Source organism: Carassius carassius, chromosome 18 (genome assembly GCF_963082965.1).
Source record: "Carassius carassius chromosome 18, fCarCar2.1, whole genome shotgun sequence".
NCBI lineage: Eukaryota > Metazoa > Chordata > Actinopteri > Cypriniformes > Cyprinidae > Carassius > Carassius carassius.
This window is the reverse complement of record NC_081772.1, coordinates 4042294-4052574: the sequence shown is the minus strand read 5'-3', so window position 1 is coordinate 4052574 and position 10281 is coordinate 4042294. Positions and strand designations below refer to the sequence as shown.

Below are 10281 nucleotides of genomic sequence, written 5' to 3'. Positions count from 1 at the left end.
GTAGAGTTATTGATGTAGACAGGTGTATGTGTGGGTTTATTTCTTCTTAAATCTATGATGACCTCCTTAGTTTTCCCCACATTCAGGGACAGATTATTTCTTCGGCACTACATGATCAAATTACTCACCTCTTCCCTATAGGCAGTTTCATTATTGCTGTCAATAAGTCCTACCACTGTAGTATCGTCTGCAAATTTCACAATACTATTTGTGGGATATTTTGCAATACAGTCATAAGTATACAGACTATATAATAAAGGACTAAGACAGCAACCTTGAGGTGCTCCGGTATTTAACACTATTGGGGCTGAGTATGTAGTGCAGTGGTCACCAATCTCGGTCCTGGAGGGCCGCTGTCCTGCAGAGTTTAGCTCCAACCAGCTCCAACACACCTGTTTGAAAGTCAGAGAGATCTTGATAAGCTGGTTTAGGTGTGTTTAATTGGGGTTGGAGCTAAACTCTGCAAGACAGCGGCCCTCCAGGACCGAGATTGGTGATCCCTGATGTAGTGCCTACTCTAACTGTCTGAGAACGGCCTGTTAGAAAGTCCTGTATCCACCTGCAGATGGAAGTACAGAGGCCCAGGTCTAACAGCTTAGGTATTAAAATGGAAGGTCTGATGGTATTGAAGGCATTGCTATAATCATATAACCATACAAAAAGAGAGTGACAGGTTAAAGATATCAGTAAAAACAGATGCAAGTTGACTACAACATGTCCTTAAGAAACGCGGAGTAATGCCATCAGGCCCAGCAGCCTTCCCAATTTTCACAGCTTTAAAAACTTTACAAGTATCGGCAACTGAGACCTGATATGCTTGACTGCCAAGGGTAACCCCATCGGGAGATGATATGTCTGTGTGTGTGTTCCCATATGAAGGTACTTTAACATGCACATCCCCAGTTGGAGATGTTCCCTGCGTCAATGCCTCAGCAGCGCATTCAAAACGAGCATAAAAGTTGTTCAAGTCATTTGGGAAAGAAGCAGAGCTTGTTATGACGCCGCTAGGTTTGGCCTTATACCTGGTGACCACTTGTAGGCCTTGCCAAACACGCCTAGAGTCCCCTTCAGAACAATATCGCTCTATCTTCTCCCAATGTAGTTTTTTAGCAGATTTAATTGCATTCCTAAATTCGTATCTCGCGCTCTTGTAACGAGCATCATCCCCGGATTTAAAAGCAACTGTCCTCTCATGCAATTTCGTGCGAACATTTTTGTTTACCCACGGTTTTTCATTAGGGTAAACACAGAAAGTACGTGTGGGAATACAACTGTCCAAACAGAATTTAACATAATCCGTAACTGCTTCAGTGTACTCATGCAAGGTAGCAGAATCACTAAAAACTGACCAGTCAGTAGAATCGAAAAAATCTTGCAACATAAGCTCACCTTCAGCAGTCCAGCGCTGTACTGTCCTCACAGTGGGTTTCTCCCTTTTTATCTCTTGCTTGTACATGGGGAGCAGTAGTACAGAGGAATGATCTGATTTCCCAAAGTGCGGCCGGGGGATAGATTTATAAGCTCCCTTGATGGTTGAATAACAGTGGTCAAGAGTTTTGTTGCCTCTGGTTACACAGCTGACGTGTTGATAATATTTCGGTAGCACTGACTTTAAATTACAATGATTAAAGTCCCCGGCTACTATGGAGAGAGCTTGCGGATGCAGCCTCACACACCTGTTGACAGCGTCACAGAGCTCATCCAAAGCTGCCTTGGCGTAAGCTTGGGGAGTTATGTATACTGCAGTGAGTAAAACTGATGGAAATTCTCGTGGTGTATAAAATGGCCGACATTTGATGGTAAGCTGTTCAAGGACCGGTGAACAAGAGTTAGAGATCACTTCCACGTCAGTGCACCACGAGTTGTTTACCAAAAAGCACACACCCCCACCTTTCGATTTACCGGTCGTGTCCTTAGCTCGGTCCGAACGTAATACAGAGAAACCATCCAAGTGTACAGCACTGTCAGGATAATCCGATGTCAACCATGTCTCAGTAAAACAGAACACACAGCAATTTCCCAGATCTCGCTGGACACTAATACGGCAGCGAAGCTCATCCATCTTATTGCTGATAGATTGATTGCATGTTTGCCAGCAGCATGCTTGGTATTGGAGGACGTGTAGGTCGATTCTGTAGCCTCACCAGCAGTCCCCCGCGTCTTCCTCTCTTTCACACATATCGCCTTTTGTTAATATCCACAGGTATCATAGATGTTATAGACAGTTTTGGAACATTTTGTCTAATGTCCAATAGAGTCTGGCGATCATAAGTAATAGAGGAGGACATAGGCTGTATTATCAAACTAATAAATAAAGTTAAAACTAACACTAAGCGTAGCGTGCACCATCACTAGTGCAATATAGTTTCATATTTTATTAGGTTCTTTGATAAGGTTACAATACGAAGGTCTAAGTAGCAATGTAACTTCCATGATGTCCCCGATGCACGGGGCGGGTAAAGAAATATTCCTTTATTTGCGGGGCGAGCTGGGGCGGGCCAAGTAATTTCAGAAAAGTGGGACCCGCGGGTTGGAAAGAAAGCCTCACTACTCTGCGTGCACTTAATCGGAGTAGCATGCGGTGCCACTATGTTAGCGTTTAGCTTAGTACCATTCATTCCTTAGGTTCCAAACAGGGATGAATTTAGAAGCCACCAAACACTTCCATGTTTTCCCTATTTAAAAATAGTTACATGAGTAGTTACACGAGTAAGTATGGCGGCACAAAATAAAATGTGGCGATTTTCTAAGTGGATAAAAAATTAGAACTATAATGTATGGTGGAAGAGCACTTCGCAGCAGTTCGCAGTCACAAATGCGAGTGATTTACTAATCAATTTAGTGGGTACACGATCTAATAAACATGTTGTTGGTTTAGATGCAGTTTATTTAGCTCTTCCTGTCCTATAGTAGTAAAGCGCTACAGTTTATCTTTGGGTGCGATGGATGAAACTGAAGTATTAAACAATGCACTCAAAAAATAGTTTGTTGGTCTAACTTAATAAAATTATGTCACACATTTCCGCGCATTTAAACTGATTTATTTTAACTTAAATTAAGTTAAATGTACTGATGAGTAAAATTCATGCTAATTTAATGAGATCACAATTTCACTGGACATATTCTGTGAATGTTCCCTGAACATTATTCACTCTTGTTGATCCAAGCAGTGTTGTTGCTATTCAGACTGGTGCCTTCGTGCAGAGCTGTGTGAGTTTTATGCATTTTTATGAAAATGGAAAGGCCTGTAGAGTTTAAGTTTTTAATGTTTTAATGTTCCCTAAGGTCTCAAAACGCTGGACTTTTGGTAGTTCCTAGGATAGCAAAGTCCACTAAAGGAGGTAGAGCTTTTTCACATTTGGCTTCCAAACTCTGGAATAGCCTTCCTGATAATGTTCGGGATTCAGACACACTCTCTCTGTTTAAATCTAGATTAAAAATGCATCTCTTTCACCAAGCATTCGAATAATGTATCTTAAATTGTGACTGCAGTTGCATCTGATCAAATGCGCATTCTCATTCTTTAGCTTGGGTTAAACTAATCAATTTTACTTTTTTGGAACTGCAGCTATGCTAATGAAGTCTCTATTTGTTTCTCTGTTTTGCTAAGATATACACAAGCTCCCGTCTGGATCCAGAACACCTGAGAAGAGATGATGCTGATCCCTCAGAGGACCCCAGATGATGCTAACCCTGAATCAACAAACAGAACTAACAAATATTGCTACAAGTGTGACTGCATCATATAATAATTGCTGTTAATAATGTTCATCGTCTGGCTGACTACGTCTTGTATTCATTTTTCTAAAAAAATACTAAATATTGTAGAAACGTAATTTTCTGTAAAGTTGCTTTGTAATGATTTGTATCGTAAAAAGCGCTATACAAATAAACTTGAATTCAATTGACTTGAATGTTTAGTTATTTTGAACATTTAAAAGAGTTCAGACAACATAAAATGATGTGTTTTTTTGGTTACCATTGTGGTGAAGAGTAGAGCTTGAGCTTAGGTTGTCAATAGGTGTCATACACACGTAAATGTTCTGTGATCGTTTGATTGTGAAGAGTAGAAATGCTGACAATATAGACTGTGTAAATCACGTGCTGGCCCTCAAACTGATTTATTTCATTTTTTCTTATGAGAGTGTAACAGTCAGCATAACACATGTTCAGTACAACATAACTAAGTAAAAGTTTTGTTGCATGCAAGTAATGATCAAGTAAAAATGTTCTCATGACATTAGCATAGTTACAGCTCATGCAGCCTATAGCCTAACCACAAAGTCTATACTTCACCATAATGGTAACCTCAAAAATAATCATAAACATAAACTCTTTTAAATGTCAAAAATAACTAAACAACAAACTTAAATATGTCTTTCCCTTTAGCAAAAACACATTAAACAACACTTAATTTCAACATTTATTCTCCTTGTCTTTCCCTACAAAAAGCATGCTGGGAACTAGAAATCCACTGCCCAGTTTCAGTCAATGCAACATAAATGATTCATGTAGGCCCAACTTAACTTATGTGGTTTAAGTTAACATTTTACAAATTTAATTTCATTTAATATAATAAAATTGAGTGCAAATGACAACTGAATAAAAAACTAAAGGTTTATGTTGTTTTATCTTATTTTATTTAAGTAAACTGAGCAAACAACTAAAATAATTTTTTTGAGTGTTTGAATTATACATTTGTTATGGTATTTCTGATGTTATGTATTTTATCAGTGAAGAAATTCATAAAGTCATTACTATTAAATGTTGATGGAATATCTGAATCAGGTGGCGTCTGGTTATTTGTTAATTTAGCCACTGTGCTAAATAAAAACCTTGGATTATTTTTGTTATTTTCTATGAGTTTGTGGATATGCTCGGCCCTGGCAGTTTTTAGGGCCTGTCTATAGCTGGACGTACTGTTTTTCCACGCAATTCTAAAAAACTACCAAGTTAGTTTTTCTCCATTTGCGCTCAAGACTACGAGTTTCTTTCTTGAGAGAGTGGGTAATACTGTTATACCATGGCACAGTACGTTTTTCTCTAACCTTTTTCAATTTTATGTGGGCAACAGCTTCTAATGTATTAGAGAAAATAGTGCCCATGTTGCCAGTCATTTATCAACTGTAACCAAAAGGTCTGAGGGGAAATCTGCAAATTCTTTTAAGAATTCTGTATACGGCCCTGGTGGTCTATACACAGAAGCCAGAGCAAGAGAGACAATAGATTTCTTTTGCATATCTGACAGTGTAACATTAAGCAGCTATGTAATGTAATTAAATTACATTGCAATTAAATTTTTTTAAATGTTTGTGTGCTGCTGTGTGTGTAATAAGCAAAATGTAGACAAGTTGTGCACCCGCCTATAGGCATATTACTGCCGCGCTCTTTAAATAACAAAGAAAAAATATTGCACCAGACTTTAGACCAGGTTTGAGTTGGTCTATGGCGCAGTCTATTTTCAATTGGTCAAAATATCAATGCACCAACGCGCCTGAACACATTTCTTTTTTAAACCAGCACGCCCATGGGCACCCAAATGGGCACAAATGCATTAGCTTTTAGCGGCACAGGACAGGAATAAGATAATTGCGTCGGTCTGAAACTAGCAAAAACACTTGAATGATAGGGCCCTGAATCTCAGAACTGCTTTGAACAATTCGTTTGAGAATCCCTGGAAAATGAGGTGATATTAAATGCATATTCTGAGAAAACAAAAGCATTTTTTGACCTTGCATGAATGTAATCCTATTGTAGGAGACTCCCAAAACAATATTAGGAATCTTAAAAATGGCATAATAGTGACACTTTTAGTGTCATGTGTGTTACCATGATGGTGTTTAGTGTTTGCGTGAATGACTCTGTGTGCCTTCTATATATTAGTATATACTTCAGCTCTTGAAAAAAAAAACTACTTGTGATGAACTGATTCTCATATTGCTGCTTCTTTTACCACCTGCATTATTATGGTGGTTGTCAGTTTATGTTAAAGATGCAAAGCAGATTTCAGTAGCATTGTGCACTGTTTAATTTACTAGTTTACTAGTTTGTTTTGTAAAAGTTTTTACAGTTTTTCTGTAGTTTTACAACATTTTTCTTAAAATCACAGCTGCCAAAATCATTTTGTAAAAACTACAGATTTTTTTTCCAGTCATTTTTTTTGTCTGTAATGTTGGATTTGGAAAAATACATATTTTTCCAAATTTCAACAAAATCATAATCAAATGCACACCAGGACACAGATGTTCTTCTAAAGGGATCATTTTAATGTAAAAAAACATGCGTGTGTGATCGATATTTTTGCATCTGAACATAACATATCATTTTATGTCTTATCTACTTCATTTCTAAATTAGCTTACGCTGATGTATAACCTTGCCCTACATTTAAGTTAGAAGTAACTGTTGCATTTATAATTTCCACTTATATGGAAAAATAAAGAATAACATCACAACTTTCATTACATTTAGGAGGTTCTTATAAGATATAGAACACAGTTTATTTCAAAAGTTGTAAAAATCTTATTCGTATTTTGTCATATTGTCCACAATATTATATGGTAAATTATTTCACCATGCATGTACTAGTCAATAAAAGCATAGTTTAATAAAAGGAAGAAATTTAAATTGTGATGCAAACATGATAACCAGATATAAAAATGACATTCATTCAAAAGTGAGGGTGCTTGAGTCACTGAAGCCATAAATACAGGATGAAATGAGTATTTTGAGGGCCTTCTGAAAGCGAGAGTAGAAAAAACCATAGATCAATGGGTTACAAGTGGAGTTTAAATATCCAAACCAAACCAAAGCATCAAAGATACTGGCTGGAGTCACAAAATTAAGAAAAGAGTCGATGATAGTAGCAATAAAAATAGGCAGCCAACATAACAAAAAAACACCCATGACAATGGCCAGAGTTTTAGCAGCTTTTCTCTCTCTGTGAACAGAGCTTTGGCTTTTCAACCCTCCTGCTGCCATCACAGTCACTCTTTCTGACATAATCTTTGCATGTTTTTGTGCAACATAGAATATTTTCATATACAGAGAGCTCATGATCGTCCCGGGAAGGAAAAATGTGAGAATTGGACATACAATACCCCACTGTTTGTTAAAAAACAAAACACAACTTCCCACACAGTAAACCTGCATGATGAATGACTCCAAGCTGATTTTGTTTACACCTGAAAACACAATTAAAAAACTGTAAAGAATTGAAAACAGCCATATGAAGGTAATAAATACAGTTACAGTTTTGTTTGTGACCCTCATTCTGTATCTAAGAGGGTCACAAATGGCCATGTACCTGTCGACAGATACTAAACTGAGATGCAGTATTGAGGAGATGCAGAAGCTCATGTCTAAACTAGAATGCACTTCACACACAAAATCTCCCAGATACCAGCAGCCTTCAACAGATCGCACCATGCTGTACGGCATGACCAAAGAACCCAGGAGACAGTCGCTGGCAGCCAGAGAGCGAACGATCAGATGAGTTGGAGACTGAAGCTGTTTGAAGTGAGAGATGGAGATGATGATCAGCAGGTTCCCAAAAACTGTTGTGAGGATCATCAGCACCATGAAAACATACATCACCACTTTAACAACAGTAAGACGTTGCAGTTTCAGACAAGAGTTTGGAAGGAGTGGATAGCAGAGAAACATATTTTCAAAGTAAATATCAGTCTTATTTAAAGTCATCACATTTGCCCTGGATGCTAAAAAATAGTTTCTTTGTAATCATAAAAAGACGAGAATTATAAATGAGAATTATAAAAAAATAAAATAAAATACAGTTTGTTAAAGACCAATGTCCAAAGAAAGATATACACATATACTGTATAGTGCATGCCAGTCCATAAATGGACTTAGTGTAGCTAAGATATTTGTCCATATATACTCTCATTTTAAGGGGAACCCACCCACACCTGTCAATTTAGCCCATGGTTACAAAAACATCATGAACTCAGGAGATTAAAAAAAAAAAGGACAGTATTCATTAAAATGTGATATATACTGATGGAAAATAACATCTGTGATATAAAATATACATCTTTAAATATATTATTTCTGTGCCCTTCTGTCCCCGAATTATTGTTATTACTATTACTATTATTATTAGACAATTACCCAACAAGGCCCCACTTTATATTAAGTGTCCCTAATACCTGTGTACTTACATAGTAACTAAATGTATATGTAGTATGTAACCACAGTGTAAGTACACATTGATACATAGTATCTACAGCTGTTACATTTCTGTAACTACACATATGTAACAACCCTCAGGATGGTTTGTGTAAGTACAAATGTGTAACAGGATATATTTAACTACATTTTGTAACAACAATATGTATACGAGTAATTGGAACCATTTGATCCAGGGGGTGGAGATTGGTAGGTTTAGGGATATGTAAAGTGGAAGGAGTTGGACTTTGAGTTGGAGTTGTTGCACCACTGTAATACCAGTGTACTTACATGGTAACTCTTTAGGAAATGTCCACAATATAAAGTGTAACATTCTGGACACCAACCACAATTTCTATGTAAAGCCTTACTTACTAGCAGCTGCTTTGTAACATCAGAGTAATTACATGATAAATCGACTATAAAGTGTAACACGTTCGTTACACATTTGTACTTTCATTACCAAAAAGTGTTGTTACCAGAGTCCTGTTACACATTTGTACTTACACATACCATCCTGAGGGTTGTTACATATGTGTAATTACACAAACATAGCTGTAGATACTATGTACCAATGTGTACTTACACTCTGGTTACATACTATGTACACAACTAGTTACTATCTAAGTACACAGGTATTAGGGACACAATATAAAGTGGGACCCACAACAATGTTTAAAATGACTGCACACATTAAAGGGGTCATTGGTTGCCCATTTGCATGTTTGCGTGAACATAAGCGCATGCATTTAAGCGCATTCCTTTCAAAAACGAAAGTAACGTTAATTCTCTTCGTCTTCAGCGGCTCAGATATTGGGAGTAAATGACGACTTCTATGTCCCTTATTGCATTCAACGAAGACATTGTTGTCTTCCCCTGCAACGACACAATGGCTCCAGCTCACAGCTCACTCAGGGAGGGTCTGAGGTAAGATGGCCCTGTCAATCAACTATCGTAGGAGGGGCTTATGCAGGAATTCTGACAGGAATCTCCAAACAGGCTGATTTGAGAAAAGGCATTTTAAAATAGGGATTTTAAAAAAAGACACTGGGTGGATTTTTATCATAATAGGGTGGATGTGTACACACACTGCCAACACCCGTTTATGTTCAAACAACAACAAAAGTGAATTTTGCATCCGATGACCCCTTTGAAATTCTGGCCAACGCTAATAAGGTTAGAATTATTTATATGTTACGGCTGGAAACCAAGTGCTTAATATTAAAATTCTATACAATTTTGTCTAAACGTTGTTTTCGATTATACAAGTGAATTCAGGCATCACAGCATTATAAACAACAGTAGGATAATGTGTATTCTGAAGTTTAATTTAACAGTGTTATACAATTATTATAAGTGTTTTTAGTGTTAGACAATAGAAAAGGCTATTTAAATTTTAAAATATGGAAAAGCACTTCACACGCCCCTTTTGAAATATTCAATCTATTAAACTTACAACTTCAAACTTTTAATGTCTTTAAATTGCTTTTAAAAGTAATTAAACTATATAACTGCAACTACAGTAAATGCAATTTCTGCACTGAACTGAGTATTTCTTAATTTTTAGAAGAGAAAACCACAGCTCTCAGTCACACACACCTCATTAATGTCTTGGAGCCATGAGACTTGTTATCATACTCCATTTTATCAGAGTGACTCTCAGAGCAGTTGGACTAATCAAAGGTGTTAATAACCAGCGCTCACCTGCTTAGCACTTATGCCATGCATGAAGCTCATTAGCTGTGTCCTGTCACATTATTATCACAGCCAACCTGTTTACCTATAATGCCCTACAGAGCTTAGCTTTTTGTCATTAGGGAGACAGACAGGAAAAAACTTTAACTTATCACGGTGTGCTCTGATTGGCCAGTTATCCAGTCCATTTTGATTGGCCGGAAACCTCAAGCATGTGATGGAAATGTTTCACCCCTTACCAGGTTCAGGAAACTTTCCTCTTTAAAATATGCTGCACATACTTGAATATTTGGGTTGTACTGTTCTGGAGCACTTTTGTAAATAAAACGTAACCACTGATTTCTAGTTGTGTCCTCTTTTGGAAGACCAAACAAAGTTGTCCTTCAATACTACAGTGAGA

The 10281-nt window shown here is 37.2% G+C and overlaps 1 protein-coding gene across 1 annotated transcript; it reads right to left on the bottom strand.

Annotated features, from left to right (window-relative positions):
- Positions 1 to 6665: 6665 nt before the first annotated feature.
- Positions 6666 to 7700, bottom strand: LOC132091799 (trace amine-associated receptor 4-like). Its single transcript, XM_059497904.1, has one exon. The coding sequence runs from the start codon at positions 7698 to 7700 to the stop codon at positions 6666 to 6668; it is 1035 nt and encodes a 344-aa protein (XP_059353887.1).
- Positions 7701 to 10281: the final 2581 nt, after the last annotated feature.

Coding starts and splice junctions, on each gene's coding strand:
- LOC132091799 (XM_059497904.1), bottom strand. CDS start 7,700: ATGACTTTAAATAAGACTGATATTTACTTTGAAAATATGTTTCTCTGC.